Below are 16,786 nucleotides of genomic sequence, written 5' to 3'. Positions count from 1 at the left end.
GCAAATTACAATGCACGGGCCACGGTTAGTTATATATTGACCATTCGTATGAAAAAAAGAGAGTAAGACATCAATCACTCTCTGAGAAGAATCAATAAAACTTGACATTCATCACACAAAATTATTTTAAAACAATTTTTGTCAGAAAACTACGATAAATTTTACGATCCTTTGTTCGGTGCGACGTGGCTATATCCGACATAGTAATTGGTGTAGTTGAAGAACATTATCTCCACAAACACACGATCACGTTTGAATGCTATTAGTTTGACATGAAAGTATTTTCCGTTTTCATACACAGTAATTGTTAGTTTACAGTTAATTTTCATAAGCAATATATACACAAACATCTTCAACGTATTTAACATTTCATTATTTCGATAAAAGTAGATTTTTACTGGGCAGATACGTGATATTCGATCGTATGAAAATAGTTAAAATCAAATATTATGTAAACAATTCACGATTGATTCAAAATTATTGAAGTTTAACTGGTCTAATGTTGCTATCTTAATATTGCTATTGCCTAAAGCCATCATCATTCAGGTCATTTGTACATTATAAGTAAAATATTACCGCAGAACTATTGTCAACTGCTGGAGTCATATCTTTTAGGACATAATCTATATTCTCGAACTCTTAACACTTAAACCCATTTCTGCTGGAGTTCCCCAGGATAGTGTCTTGGGACCACTCCTGTATCTCCTCTATACTGCTGATATCCCAACAATAAAGGAAACAGTAATTGGAACAGTTGGCAACGACACAGTTTTTATGGCAAAAAACATATGCTGCCCAAGGCTATAGAAGAAAAAGTACAAGTGGTACAAGTACAATCAACAAGACCTACAAATGGATTAGAAACTGCAAAATACAGCTTAATAGCTCCAAATCTGTTCTAATATCACTTGACGGATGCCCGCTCATCCAAACAAGATGAGCTGAATACTTCGACATCCATATTGATAGTAAGTTAAATTGGAAACTTCATGCTAGACATAAACCAGATCAGACGCAAAATCATGCAACCAACTGGTATCATCCGACTGATACTGTCAAATTGACCAAAAATCAAAGAGATTTATTTATCAGTCAATCATAAAGCCACTTTGGACATATGGGGTTCAAATATGAGGTTGAACTAAATCATCAAACCAACTAGTAATTCAACACTGCCAAAACAGACTTCCTCGATTAATTACCAATGTTTATCGCTACGTAACCAACAAAGAGTTTGGTTAGGGCATTATAATTCGGCAAAGCCTTCTAGTGAATTGTAAAGTATTTTAAGATAAATTAGATAAGTAAGTAACATTCATCAAGAAATATGTACGATAAGTACCTATTAAATATTATGTGCATTATGAAATCATGCACTTTTCTGTAGTAAAACAAACATTTCAATTATCAGACACCCTCTGATTTTTAACAATGGAAAGAGAGAAAATATTGTCTTAGACTGTGTTAAAAGTAACGAGATTGTACTGCATTGTAAATCAGTTCATAACATAAAAAAAGAACTCGTTAATTGGAAGAAAATCTAAATGAGGATGTTCTGCGAGAAGTAATATCAACATAATACAAGCAATTCTGAAGAAGTCCTGAGAAGTATTGTGGATGCACCCAGATACTATAGGAATAAATACTTACACTGGGATCTTGGAATTCCAACTGTCACAGAGGAAATTAAGAGATTCGCAACAAAACACGAGGAAAGACTCCACTCCTATTTCAACACCGAGTGTTGCAATCCAACCGAACAAGGGCACAGGCTCAACAGAAGAAGTGTACTAGATGGTAAAAACACGGAAAAGTGCTACTAATTGGTATTTTATTTTATTTCATCGAACACTGAGTAAGCCAGTGATCCTTCCGAGATAAGTATAAAGTTTTAAGTCTCCGCAGGGACTAATTGTAAGTTAGTCGACAACGGCTAGTAATAATATATTAATAAATAAACAAAGTTAATGACTTTAAAACCACTTGTAACATTTAAACCTGATATGTCATCGTTATTGCAAGAGTTTTTGGCGAGAAACAATATTACACATAAAATTGTATTACTCATTATAAAAAATATAAGTACACGCTTGCTTCAGATAGTACATAATTCTTATTTCACACTGTACCATTAAAATCATTTTCTAGCTAACCACCCCACGTCGTTGACTGACAATGACCCTCCTTTCATTCCGCAAAATAGAGAGAACCCTTTCCGAAAATAGTTCTGTATTCCAATAAACAAAAGCGCGGGTTGTGCCAATTTGTCCGAAGCGTCTATTGATTGGCAGTGGCGCTCCTCGCAGAAATAAAACCGGAACATTAACCCCGATATCCCGTACATAAAAGAAAAATCGCTATATATAACCCGGCAAAAGCAGATGGGACACCGCGAAGAAATAACAAATACGAAAAGAACGTGTAGATCATCGGAACGGCAACAATGACTTCATACGCACGGTCTAATTGCCGATTTGCTTATTATTATTATCATCATCATTCTCGACGCCGCGAGGGGGATTCTTCCTCGAGCATTCTCCTATTTTTAAAACCGCCGAAAAGTCCGACGCGTTCTTTGCCTGTAAACAACGCGGGATTCGGGATTTCTCAGAACCGAGCCCGCCACAAGTGTAAAATTAACATTTTTCAATGTCACCCAGTACGCACAAAGATCTTAACAGATGGATACGGCGAAATTGTATGTATCCAGATGTGGTAAATCACCAAAATCAAAAAGAATATAAAATTACATTAAAAAAGGGTCTGGATATATAACAAAACAACTATGTCAGTATTTTGTTAAAATGGTTGGTTACATCAACAGATACGAAGAACAATTATTGGAGCTCAAAAATTGGAGTTCAAAAATGCACTGATGCTGAAAAAACTTTATAACTCACAATACGTATACAGAGTGGCATACTTCAAAATACGCTTTCGATGATACATATTTAAGACTCAAATGTCAACAAACCGGCACAAAAAATGCACAACATCTGGCAACAAAAATATCGATATTCAATATTTTTTTCCGTATCCCTATCAAATACAGAAAAACGTATTAAAACCTTACATATTTCGCAAAAATTTTATATAACTGATAAAAAAATATATAGGCCGTCAAAAAATCAATTATAATAAAAACCTTTTTAAATTACCGCCTGTATTTGTACATGTACCTTCCACCAGGTATAATGTGTAACCAACTGGAACTCTTATCTCTATCAATGTTTGCTTATTCTTACGAGACTTGTTCATCACCCAGTTTGGTTAGAATAACAAATATTTGAATATTTTCACACGTTTTCATGTTTGCCTTAACTATGTTATTATTTATGCGCTCGTTTCAGCCACATTAACATATTGCACTGTTCGCTTCATATGTCGCCATATCGTTAGCAACATCTTAACCGACTCCTAATATTTCTTTGGTCTTATCACATTACGGACCTATCTGTTCTCACAAAATAATCGGCTTATCGTTCGGCGACCGACCTAGAGATAGCGAAGGACCCCCGAGACCCGCAGGCCTTTTTCAGGCTAACTAAGAAAATCGCATCTGGTGGGTATTCCTAAATTTATCCGTTCGAAATATGCGAGACATTATTCGTCGGACGGCCTTGGGCGTAGGCTTGCGGTGTTCCCGGTTATTAAACCCACCGAGCTAAAATACTTTCCGATGGTAATAATGGATCTGCAACGCCTACTTTGATGTGGGCCATAAACGTAAACTTTCTAAGATGTTTAGGGGGGTATTACGGTCTAGAAATTTGAAAAATACTCCGAGCTCGAGAGGAATTTTCAAAATTGGGATTATTTTCGCAGTTCACTCAGGTAGACGTTGCTGGACTACCTGTGGACCCTCGTCATATTCAACTCAATAAATACTCAGAAACTCAAAACAATAATGGACCATTAAATCTATGAAATTTTGCTTCAAAGCATAAACACGTCGGAACAGGAATAATCCTAATTGCTAATTATTTAGCTGTTATCACTTTTAAAGTAGGCTTCCACTGGTTGTCAAAACTAGAACAACTAGTTTAGCTTCAGAACTTCTGAAAATGTTGATGTTAAAGAAGAAAACCCATATATGCCAATATCTGGACTCCAGTTAATCAAATATGTGAGTTAACTATCATACTATTACACTCCCAGCAACTTTATCAACAAACTTAGACCACTAGATTAAAATACCTCCTTAATTTCAACTATTTTCTGTGGACGATAATATTAAGACCACAACAAACTCAAAAACCAGACTAAGTCGTATGATGCAAAGCCAAAAAAAGAGAGACTCACCACTGCCATACAATTCTAACATATCATTTAATATTTCTTGGTCCATTGATAAAAAAAAGTCAATAATCCCGCAAAATATTCAAAATAAAACGCTATAAACACTGTTCATCAATCACTAAATTCTATCTATTAATTCGATGGTTAAACGCTGCCATATATAAGAAAGATAAGGTCCTAAAAATATTTATAAACATGATATATGTGTATAAAAGAAAGACCCAGACATATATTAATATTAATGTAAGAATCCTCGCGAAAATCATAAATAATTAATGGCGAAGTTATCAACAGTACATAAAAGATAAAGAGACTGGTGTTAGACAGTGTTTATGTGCAGTGTTACAACTTTCAATAAGAGTAGTTTATCTTTAAAGGTAATGACATTTCCATTTCCCTAATTAAATTTAATTAGGTTGCTTAATTATGAGAGAAAAAAAAAGGAAAAAATCCAAAGGTCTAAAGAACGATTCTAAATTGATGACACACAATAGCCATACGCTGAATGTGAATAATTAATAATATTTCTGTCCATTAGAACTGTGTTTTAGTTGTGTCACCATAGCGACACATTAAAAAAGCGTCCTTGAACAAAATGCATAACGACAATGTTTGATAAATTATTTTATTGATTTTACAAGGTCCTCCCAATAGAGCATTTAATCTACCTATTGGCTTTTGATGCCACCATGGTTTACATGACTGAAATGGGAAGAAAATGCGCTCACCATTCAAGCTCCATATGTGACCGGGCAGGGAATGTGCAGCATAAACTCTGGTGAGAGCAGCCGCAGCAGCATGCCCTATAAAGCCTCCTTGTGCGCCCTCATCTCCGGCACTGCTATCAGTATCAGCCCCTGGGCTACCGGCCATGGATCCCTCTCCCAAATTTGGCCCTCCATTCTCTGCACGATGTGATTCGGTACCTGAGTTGCCATGAAGATCTGGTACACTTGATAGAGATCTAGAAACAGTGGAAGAGAATATGAAATACTAACCATAGTTTTAAAATGACATATACTAAGTTGTTGTCTTAAGTACTTATTATTATCCATGAAGCACGTTTTAAAATAGCAACAAAGCAATGGCAAATCTGTACAAGGTGTTTATATTTGTTCTAATATTGAATATATATATATATATATATATATATATATATATATATATATATATATATATATATATATATATTGTTGTTATTTTCAATATTGAAAGTGAAAGATAACACTACGCTTTATCTCTGAGTAGGTAAACTATCTCAGATAAAGTAGAATATAAAAATAACAAATAAGAATATGATATTAAATCGTGTCGTAAAAACTGCCAAATAACAAGGTTACCAGAGCGGTACTCACCGTGCCCGTTGCCTATCACTTTCCATTCCCAAAGACCTCATAAATCTGAACCCCGGGGGGGTTACCACCTCGGTGCTGCTGCTGGTCGAAAAGGCTCTGGTCCGAGGACTTTGCGAACCCCCGTTGGCAGTGCTCAATTTCGCCCCCATGGCTAGAGTAGCGTAAAAAAAACTTCCTCGGAAAACGGTCGGTCTCACAACACACCGCACGCTACATATTCCGTATCGTTTCGCAAAATAATTCGCACGAGCAAAAAGAATCCGAATGAATATGGTCGCTTGTTCCAGTACATACCATGAATTCCACGCGATTTACCGAATAAATACGGCTTGTTCGTGTTACATTTTACGGCCAACCGGCGCGGCGAAATATTAAAACCGAGGATATTGCTTCAAATCAAGTTGTTAAACGTCCAATCTTATAAAAATAACGAAAAAGTATCAAAATTTTGACATTTGCGATATATGATAATCGGCCATGGCGAGACTGTCAGCGGGGTTCGTCGCACAGTACAAAGAGGGCGACACTAGCTTAACTTATATATTTTGTATTACTGGTTATCCACAACATAGTGTATTTTCATATTCATTTTCGGTTTTAATGTGTCTAACATTTATTTAAATAACGCAAAAAACGAAAACAAAAATTTAAATTTAAAGATTTAAAGTTCCCAAATCATAAATTATTACAGTAATAATACAAATTGTAAATAATACTAGAATAAATTTATTTTAAGTCAGTTGGGAAAAGTATAAATTATATAAAATATGCAGTGACAATTGTTTTAGAATATCCTACGAGTGTCATAATAATATTTAAAATTGAAATAAATACATTGCGCGCATACCGGGATGCAAAATCAATAGTCTTCTATCGCCAGTGACGTCAGAATGGTTAAACGACCGCTATACCTTGACAAAAATCCATAAAGCTGAAAGTACGAAGTAAACATTCGGAAAATGAAACTGTAAAATTCCTTCCAGACAAACAGCACGTAAGTTTAATTGAATATTAGTCTCGAGCAACCGTATATAGACTCTCGCCATAAATCAGAGTTATACGCTAACCGATATCGTTTTGTTTTGGACATTTTTAGTGTCGGTCTCCTTGCCAATAAACAACAACATGTAAACGAATATCGATTCTTAAGCTTAACGTACAAATCTGACTATATTCAACGGGAGATAACATCAGAACACGGTGAAAATGGCCGATGAAGCGAATTTGGACGCTCACGGATATTCCAAGCTGGTGGGCAGACCCAGGAAGAGAGCCAGCGACGGCTTTTCCAGCGCCAGAGCCACCTTCGGTAACATCTCGCCTCCCATAGATTCTTTCAATGTTATCTATTTGTCGTTTGTGCTTGGTGGGATGGGATTCTTGTTACCATATAACAGGTAATATTTTAATTGTGTATACGGGGACTGTGAATTAATTTTGAAGTATTTTCGTGTACAATTTTGTGAATTGAATGAATCGTGTTTATTATGTTATTTTTTGTAATATCTATCTTTGCTAGTGATTGCATTTTCCTATTCTTCTGTTATTCTGTATGTTGACAATGGGCAGCGTCTGGAAAATAGGTCTAGTAAGGGTAAAACTTATCTGTATACAAATACGATCTGGCTTTTTTCGGATGAATAAGGGACGTTTGTTTTCAATTTGTTTTGCTGGACTAAGAATTTTCTGACTTGCATGCTGTTTAATATTATTACAAGCTATATAACAAACTGATAAAGATATCTTCATGTTGAGTCAATGACTATATATTCTGAGCTGTGTTTTAATAATGCTTTTGGAGTAGAGGCAAATAGGACATGTGAAGGTTCCCTTTAAGTTTAGGCACATGAAGCTGATTCATCATATTGTGTTACAGATCATGGGAAAGTCTGTTTAATTTTGGCTGCCTTCGCATAGTTGAGATGAGTGACTTGTATGAGACATTTGGCCTTTGGAATCTTTGAGGTTGAAGGTTATGTTATGTTGATGGACAGTTTGGAATGCTTGCGTGTTACTCCTTGGTGTTTGAGATGTTCTAAACTTTTCTCCTCAGATCAAACGTCCTTACTAGAAATCACCTCCTTGCAAAAAAAGTGTGAAGAGTTACCTATACTTCTATATTATAGGCCTATAAATTAATTTTAAAGGATTTACAACAGATGGTGTTACTGTGTATTAAATCGCATCGGGTAAATTTGTAACCAACTTCATATTGAAGCCTCTCTGACAAGCTTCACTTTTTAGTATGTGTCATTTCATCAAAGTGTAAACAAAAAATGTTTTCAGTGCGTTGAAAATGTCTGATTTTTACCGAGTAAATCGCATTTGTCAGAAGTTTAATGATATAGGCGGCTGAACATTACCTATCTTTGCCATAAAAACAGTCAAAAGTATTTTACTATTTATCATTCACAATTTTAATATTTTTACCCTATTACATTACAATCTTGAAAAATATAGTTCCAAATGCTGCAATACAATATATTGTTATTTACAAGCAAACTACCAAAAAAGTCAATAAAACTATATATATTACATATAAATCTATGTAGGAACGTTAAAAATCAGTCGAATGAAACTAGTAGAACCAAAAATAGTAACTAAATGTACGACTGAAACAGTCGATAGTAAATAGTAACAAAATCAGTCGGACTGAAAATAGCGACTGAAAACAGTCGACTGAAACAGTCAAGGTGAAAGGTAGTAAAATCAGTCGAACTAAAAATTGCGATTGAAACAGTCGATAGTAAAAAGTAGTCTATTACTAAATTGTCGATAGTTCCCAAGACTAGTTAATATATATTAGTACAATATATGTACTAATTTCTTTCAATAAATGCCTTTAATGCGTAGAAATAATCAGAATACATGTTAAAAAGTTCTTGAGGTCAATTAGTCTAATCTCTATATCTCTCATTCTATGATATAGCATAGGTTAGGCGACCTATCGTGTTTATTTCGAAATTAATTCACAGTCCTACTAAACCACCTGACTTTGGTATCATTTGTTAACAAAAAGTTTTTATCACAGCTTCATAATGGCGATGGATTACTTTAAAGTAAGATATCCAGGAACACCGGTCGTATTCGACATGTCTCTCGTCTATATAGTGGTGGCCCTACTCACCGTCCTCGCCAATAATCTTCTGGTGGAGACCTTCTCCCTAAACTCGCGCATAAACTTCGGTAAGTCCATCATTTAACTCATAAAAAGAGACTACAGGGAAGCGAACAAGATGGAGGATATAATTGGTTCGTTCTGCGCACGCGTGTTATGATAAAAAACATATGGTTACCCTGATTTTATGGTTTATCACTAGTTTTTTTCATTGATAATCGAAGATATGAATAAATTACAGGGAATTTAAGTTAAAAAGTTGATCCTATGAACATATATTAATTCTAGTGTATGTTATATATTACTGGTATAAAATTAATTTAAAAAGGTAACTGAATTTTTTCTTATTATTTAATTATTACATTGTTACTAGTCGTTTCTGACTAACCTACAATTTGTTTTTATTATAACTTAAATCTAGGTATATAACTAGGACGACCCATCGGCCCTATCTCAGCCTCTGGTGAGATAATGTTTATACATGTCACTGCTGTATTTTTTATTATATGCACCTCACTACACAAGATAAGATGGTTTGATTGATGAGTCTGTGTCCTGTTCTGGTGGTATCCAAAAGCTGCAATACTTCAATATTCTCATGAGAATGGAGTCTTTCCTCATGCCCCTTAGCATTTCTCTTGATTTCTTGACTGACTGTGGGTATCTGAAGATTTCGATATAGGTAATCAGTCTTATAGTATTTGGGTGCGCCCACAATACCTGTCACGACTTTGTTCTGAAAAATTTGTATTATATTTATGTTGCTCTTTGCAGAACATTCTCATAATTGAACTCCTTATGTCCATATATATATTGCCACTTGACTGTTGTAATATTCGTGAGGCTTCTTCACTATTGTCTCCGACAGCTATAATGGCAGTGTCATCAGCAAATCTAACAATCCTAAAATTCTCCATCTGTGGTACATCACAAGTGTAAAGTAGATAAAACATTGGTCCCAGTACACTTCCATGTGGTACATCTGCTTTAGCTTCTTTTATTGTAGAGTAAACTTCTTCCTGTTTGACTCTAATCATTCTGGTTGTAATGTATGATTGTAATAGTCCAGTGTGTTTTTTTAGTAACATTTTCTGTAGTTTATGAACAAGACATTCATGATAAGCCTTATGATCGAAGGCTTGTGCTACATATAAGAATATAGCTGAGCATACTTTTTTACTTTCGTAGGTTTTTCCAATAACATCTGTTATTCTGTGGACCTGGTCAATTGTTGAATGATGGTTAATAAACCCAAACTGGTGTGCTAGTGTTAGATTTTTTCTCCCTATGAAGTGTAAAATTAAAACAGGAAATTGTTTTTGATCCATTGTTTTGAAAATAACAAAATTACTGTTACTCTTAGCACAATAACTCACAAACTTATGAGTAGAATATAAGAGCTTTCTTTTGAAAGTTGCTACTAATTAAAATAGCAACGAATGCAATAAGACTAGCGTCATCTATGTGTCAGGCCCGGGATTTTTTAGCCCATGTGTTAGAGTAGTCTTTAAAGCTCATCGGTTTTACCGCTTCTTTTCCTATTTGTAGTCAATTCGTGGACGACTGGTCCCAACGGTTGTTGATGTTATGCCGAGTTAAGGCTTTCCAGGGAGTTTATCGACTCAGAAACAATTACTATAAAAAAATTTTTGTACAATTTTGTGCAATTTTACAGCTTTGTAGATGATTGATATTCTAGACGATGAGGGTAATTTCAAGTGCAATAGCAATAGTTTGAGATAAAAGAAATGGTAATTATCTATCAGTTTTCATTTGGTTGAAGTGGTAGCCAATACTGTGGGACCTATGATGTCTCTTGAGAAGATTCCTTATGGAGGGATCAACAGTTACAGGTAGTAGTTGTCAGGGATTTGATAGGACATTCCAGAGATAGATGATCACAGACTGTGCAGATCGTTAATTTAGATAATTTTAATTGGATTGTGATGAATTGTTTTTCAAAGAGAAACGACATCCTTAGATAAACCTACTTATCAATGAATTCCGGGTATATACACAATAAAATCCTTGTTATTAAAGTGCCTTGTATCTGCATCTCGCATCTTGTCACGTTTCGTTTTAGTCTCATAACAGCGCCAAAACCAACGCCGGCTCCACGTTTTCCAGGTTACGTGATGTCGTTCGTCACGCTCATCTTCGTGGTGGTGTGCGAGGTGTGGTGGGAGGCCTGGGGCACCGCCACCTCCTACACCGTCAACCTGGCAGCGGTGGCCGTGGTCTCTGTGGGATGTACAGGTATTGTCGATCCATTTCTTAAACACTGACACGGTATCTTGACGCAACGCTTTTAACGCAGTTCAACAGTCGAGTTTCTACGGCTACACCAGCATGTTGCCGTCGAAATACACCCAAGCGGTGATGGTAGGGGAGAGTAAGTCCGACCGCCGCCCGGCGGAAACCCGGAGATAATGTAGTGACGCGATTTCCAGGTACCTCAGGCGTCTTCACGTCTATCGTCCGGGTCATAACGAAGTTCATCGTCAACGAACTGAGAGGCAGTACCGTTTATTTCTTCACGGTGTCCGTGTCCACGGTACTGACCTGTTTCGCCATGTATCACCTGATCAGGAGGTCGGATTTCATCCAGTTCTACATAGCGTTGTGCGAGCGAGCCAAAACCAGGATCACCCTGGAACCCACCGAGGATGCCGGACTTGTAAGTAAGGAAAATTCACGAGGGGCCGAGAAGAAAGGACATTTTCGTGCTTAGATTGAGACTAGTGATGCCCAATATGGAATCCTGAAGCTACAAACTAGTCCCCCACCCACGGGCATCCAGTTGAGTTTTGCGAACCCGGCTTACGAACCGTCGGCGCCGGTACCAACGTATAAGGTCGAGGACGTGGTCGTCAGAGGGCGCCATAGCGTGAGCGCGAACACTGTTGGTATAAATGCGTTTAAACGTAAGTCTTTCAACTATATATTTTTTATTACATTAAATATGCCCAGTGCAAGTTTAATTTACAAGTTAATATGTAGGATGGGGCAAAAGCCCCGCTACCATTTTGATTGCGCGCCATCTTTGTTATGAGACGTGTTTATGTGATGTGATGTTTCGCTTTAACTATTGTGTTGTGTGGACGTCCAAATTTTATTACGGATAAATATACCCCACAATAACGAGCGGAAATAGTGACAATATTTATTGATAATAACCGTTCCATTGCTAATGGTAACGTGACTTTTGCCCCACCCTATATTACTATTGTTCTGTTGTCTGTTGTACTTTCCAATTTCTAGTCCACTTGCGGATCTGACACTGTCTTTTGCAGTTTTTCTATAGCTTTAACTTCTAGACAGTCATATGTCATTTGTCAGGATGACTGTTTCTTTGGCAAATGTTTTGAGAACCGCTAAATTTTTATTTCAAAAAGCTACGATCCCAGTCATTGATAATAGACCCAACAGTAATAATACTAGGTAACAGTTTGCCCATTTTTAAATGCTTGTGAGATGACCAGTAACAGCGTGGAGCAATGTTTTTTTTCTTCAAGCGCCTTTTCAATAGCCACTGTCGTAGAAATTAGTTTAGGTATCTAATGTGTTTGTGTTCGGTGTTACTACATGTACTTTGTGGATTGTTGAGTGATGATCTCGAAGTCCAAACTGGAAATATGGTATTTCTGTAGAAGCATATATATAATTGTTATTTTAATCGTCCAATATGGATTGCGCCAACTATCAAGACAAGCTATTTTCATTATATTTTTAATTTTCAATATTTATATAGGTTGTTCAACACGTCTTTTATTCAATAAGATATCATACTATTAAACCGAGTACTTAGTAAATACTGATTTTTTGAAGAAATTAGATCACGTACTGTTCCAGGTGGTATCCAAGCACGTTGGGAAGTGACAAAATCCACTTACCCGTACATGATTTCGATATGTCTGGTGTATTTCGCCACGTTATGTATCTACCCCGGCGTGGCTTCGGAGATAGTGAGCTGTACCCTGGGTTCCTGGATGCCAATCTTGATGATGGCGTTGTTTAACGCGTCAGACTTGATCGGTAAAATGATCGCCAGCGGGGCTAGGTACCTTGCGTCGATTCGACATCAATAACGATCACCAACAGGACGTAATTTCAGGTACTGGACCGGGTCGAGGTTGGTGAAGTGTTCGGTGATACGACTGATACTGATTCCGCTGATGATAATGTGCGTAGCTCCGAGGCAGAGCCCGAAGTTCTCTGCGGAGATAACAGCATTCATCTTTTCCGTGATGTTGGGGTTGAGTAACGGAATCCTGGGAAGCGTCCCCATGATACAGGCTCCTAGCAAAGTGGACGATAGGCATCGAGAACTCACCGGTAAGATTCCAGCAAATTTAAAGCTTTTTCGTGCGGATATCGAAGTGATTTTTCCGATAGGAAACATGATGACCTTGATGTATATGTTTGGGTTGGCGTCTGGCTCTCTGGTGGCGTATTCCATCGAAAACGCATTGGGTTCCATTGAGGAGCATCGATGTGGACCGGTACCATTCAAGGTAAGACTTTTTTTTTAAATTAAAATATAGAAATATGGATGGAAATATAGTCTGTTCAATATAAGAGGGAAGTCACGTCATCAAAATGTATGTTGCAAGTTTTCGCATCAGCTTTAACTTTTAGTTTATTTTGGCTTTGACATATAATACAATTCTAATGCAAATAATGCTAAATATATGATTTATTGTGGATACAAGTGCCAATGTATAAAAGAAGGAGAACAACTAGTAGAGGGCGCTGTAATTTGTATCGAGGCTGTTCGAGATGGTATAAAAGACCAGCGATGTAAATAAAGTTTCACTCCAAACTTGCCGAAAAAGCGACATTAGACGTTTTAGACAACTTCACAGACGCACACCACAGAATCCCGAACGAACAATTCGGTTCCCGTGCCAAACATCCAAGCTTCCATCAAGCTGCTTGCGTCGCAGCAACAATCGACCAGGAATTAAGAAAAGGTCGCAAAGATGGAGCCCTCTTTTTACATGTTTCCAAAGCTTTCGATCAAGTATGGCCCTACTGTCTTATTCTCAAAGAAAAACAGCTTGGTCTACCGAATGACCTAATCTCCCTGATATATTCATTCTTAGACGGTCGGTCCCGCAAGGTGCTCCATTAGCCCCAGCCCTATTCAACCTCTACATGATTGATTTTCCACTCCACAAACATTTCCACACAGTATTTTATGCAGATTATACCGCTGCTTTTACAACCGTTTATAGTCCCGACGCTATTCGCGACAGATTTCAAGTCCAAGTGAGCCAGGCGATTTCGTGGTAAAAATTCTGCCGGCTGCAGATAAACCCGAGCAAAACTCAGGCTATTCTGTTCCACCGCAAGAAGGAGTTCCGCGCCTATCGCCTCCAAATTGATAAAGTCTCTATACCCTGGCTCCAGAGAGTATCATATCTTGGTCTCCAGTTCGACCGCATTCCAAGTGTTCCATTCCAAAAAAGCCTTACTCAATGCCCCATGGTTTGTGAGGAATGTCAAAACTCACCATTTGTGAAGAATTTCACGAACATGTTCAGTGTAAGGTTCTCCATATGCGCCTTAGAACACGACAACACCTTGATTAAATCCCTACCCACCCACAAACATCGGTAGTAAACCAACTATGACAGTCCCAATCGTAACCCAGGGTCTCTGTCGCCCGCAAAACACCTCACCATCCCGAATCCGAAGCAATATCAGCACAAGACCACTTGGTTCTAGCTGGTTATCATGGAATAAGAAAAAAAAGTTTCTGTTTTGTTCCAAAACCATAAATGGTGTTATTAATTCCGTCCCGTCCCGAACCATAAGTGATTCATAACAAATAAGACAATTAAACAAAAATAATATTATCGAATATTATTTATTTTAAAATTATAGTATATCTGATGTATATAATATCGAGGGACTTAAACTACAGTTAATTATACAGCCGAAAAAGTTTCTAATGTAGGCCTGTTTTAATATATTTACATTGAAGCAGAGTTTTAGTCGCGTTTTTTTTATCCGGTGGTATGCCCTGGTCAGTTTTTTCTTCAGTGTTTCTGATGTTCATCCAACACTTCTCTCTGCAAGTCCAGAAAGTTCCTTATTGTATGTTATTCTCGACCAGCATGGCCATTATAATAATACATTGCAAACAAATTTAATGTTATTCTAATTTTTAGCTTTTTCCATTATCTTTTGTTATCTTTACGCTATTTTTATTATCGTCTTCCTAATGGCCCAATGTTCTATTTTGAAATATCTGAGTTTCATCTGGGATTATGAAATTATATAACGAATCTGCCTTTAATTTGATGATTACACATGCTTTTGGATTAAAAGCAATATCTGGAAGTTCTATTAGCCTTCCTCGCGTGTTTTCTTTAAACCTTTTAAAACTAAAATGACCTACATCCTTCAAAGACCTGCATATTCCTGAGTTTTGTAAGAATACTTCCCAGATTAACAGATTCCTCTGAAATAATTGTGTTAAATTATGATTATACAATGGGATACAAAAGGGACTACTCATTATATTGTTCCTGTTCGAAGTAACTGATTAAATACTGTCTGTCTTTATACCGTCTGATTTTACACGAATTTACAAACGGCAATTGACAGTGAATCCGACATCATGATGACGTGAGTTCACTGCTTCTTTGGACGAATTTTCGATGCTCTTATTAATTAGAAGTCTGCTGCTGGAGCCCATCAAACATACTTAAAAATATATGGCGATGTCAATGACTAAGTCAAGACAAGATCTCAATGATTGACAAAAAACCGGCCTAGAGAACCAAAAAAAAAACAAGTAATTGCTGGGCTGGAAATGGAAAGCAGGTGCATCAAATATGCAAGCCCAGCTTAAACTCATGACAACGCTCGGCCACAAGACTGGTGGAAAATACACTGTTGCAGCTTGAATGGGAAGTTCTCTCGATACGAAAAATGGTAAAAATGATGGAAAATAATTTGATTAATATGTATTGTACCAATTTTTCTCGACAAATGCCTTTTAAAGTGAAATAACGATCAGAATACATGCAAATACCTAAGAGAATCATCAGAATAAAAAATTATATCATGTTTTATCAACAAAAGCCATTTTATAGTGAAAAAAAAATGATTAGAATACATTCAAACGCCTAACAGAATTCGTAAGATAAAAAATTATACCAATTATTCTAAACAAGTGCCTTTTAAAAGTGAAAAAATGATCAAAATACCTGCAAACGCCTAACAGAATCCTTAGGATAAAAAATTATACCAATTCTTCTCAACAAATGCCTTTTAAAAGTAAAACTGGGATCAAAATATATGCAAGCACCTAACAGAATCCTAAGAATAATAAAATAAACTATTATTTTTCCAGGTAACGCCTCTAGTTGCTCTCAACTCGACGCTGGACCAGACCCACCCCTCCACCACCACCATGGTGCATCTCCTCTCCACGCTCTTTCCTTCCACGTCCACAATGACGATAATCAACGGGGAGAACTCCACGGAGACCAGTCTGATTTAGACAATGGAGGGGTCCTCCACCGCACCTCCAAGGATCGCGGATGGCCATGGTGCTGTGAACGATACAGAGAATGATGTTACTCGTTAAGTTCTCACGATATAGCTTTAATCGTTATGTTTGTTGGTCGTTCCACGAGACTTCAGATCAAATATCGTTTCGACGTTACTTTCGTAGAGCTCTAACGCTGGGGGGAACAGAGCACGAGCGTCTCGCCATCTCCCCCTATTCTCCCCCCATAGCTTCAGTTGTCGCTTCCGAGAAGAAAATTCTACGTTGATCGTTCCTCATTGATTGTCCCCTCTTTTCGTAGAGACTACTCGAACTCGAAGCATATCTTTTTCTATAAGGGAATCTGCAATTGAATGTGAATTTATCGAAAAAAGAAAAACTAAACAAAAAAAGACTATACACAATATACCAAAATCAACATTCATATATAAAAAATGGGCAAAAATACTTTTATTGTAATATTACAGAAATATATATATATAAATATCA

General features: G+C 36.9%; 2 protein-coding genes across 3 annotated transcripts in view; one reads left to right on the top strand and one right to left on the bottom strand.

Moving 5' to 3' along the window:
- LOC143203394 (E3 ubiquitin-protein ligase ZNRF1) overlaps window positions 1-6,146 on the bottom strand; it is a 39,922-nt gene extending 33,776 nt beyond the window's left edge. Inside the window, exons 1-2 of the mRNA XM_076415511.1 lie at window positions 5,655-6,146; window positions 5,028-5,263 (exon numbers count right to left, since the gene is read on the bottom strand). Coding sequence (XP_076271626.1) covers window positions 5,028-5,263; window positions 5,655-5,803 — 385 coding nt within the window. The 5' untranslated portion in view covers window positions 5,804-6,146. The remainder of the gene's footprint in view (window positions 1-5,027; window positions 5,264-5,654) is intronic.
- Window positions 6,147-6,509: 363 nt separating this feature from the next.
- On the top strand, window positions 6,510-16,786 carry Ent3 (Equilibrative nucleoside transporter 3). Of its 2 annotated transcripts, none has more exons than XM_076415508.1 (11): window positions 6,510-6,648; window positions 6,751-7,051; window positions 8,686-8,840; window positions 10,900-11,028; window positions 11,090-11,164; window positions 11,223-11,449; window positions 11,504-11,696; window positions 12,625-12,832; window positions 12,887-13,107; window positions 13,168-13,286; window positions 16,139-16,786. In XM_076415508.1, exons 2-11 carry the CDS (start codon window positions 6,861-6,863, stop codon window positions 16,286-16,288), a joined length of 1,668 nt encoding a protein of 555 aa, XP_076271623.1. In that variant the 5' UTR covers window positions 6,510-6,648; window positions 6,751-6,860; the 3' UTR covers window positions 16,289-16,786. The 2 variants fall into 2 exon arrangements, with proteins under 2 accessions (XP_076271623.1, XP_076271622.1); XM_076415507.1 differs by having other exon boundaries at window positions 12,625-12,836; window positions 12,891-13,107; window positions 16,139-16,440.

The sequence above is a fragment of the Rhynchophorus ferrugineus genome, unplaced genomic scaffold (genome assembly GCF_030347505.1).
Source record: "Rhynchophorus ferrugineus isolate W39M unplaced genomic scaffold, kcgeb_rfMv2 rfM10, whole genome shotgun sequence".
NCBI classification, from domain to species: Eukaryota; Metazoa; Arthropoda; class Insecta; order Coleoptera; family Curculionidae; genus Rhynchophorus; species Rhynchophorus ferrugineus.
Note: the sequence above shows the minus strand (reverse complement) of the source record. Positions and strands in the feature narration are given on the sequence as shown.

What these genes read in the sequence shown, in the direction of transcription:
- Ent3 (XM_076415508.1), top strand. Translation starts at nt 6,861, where the DNA reads ATGGCCGATGAAGCGAATTTGGACGCTCACGGATATTCCAAGCTGGTG. An exon ending in TGGTATAAATGCGTTTAAAC is followed by an intron (nt 11,697 to 12,624) that starts GTAAGTCTTTCA and finishes GTACTGTTCCAG; the next exon opens with GTGGTATCCAAGCACGTTGG. An exon ending in ATGATCGCCAGCGGGGCTAG is followed by an intron (nt 12,833 to 12,886) that starts GTACCTTGCGTC and finishes ACGTAATTTCAG; the next exon opens with GTACTGGACCGGGTCGAGGT.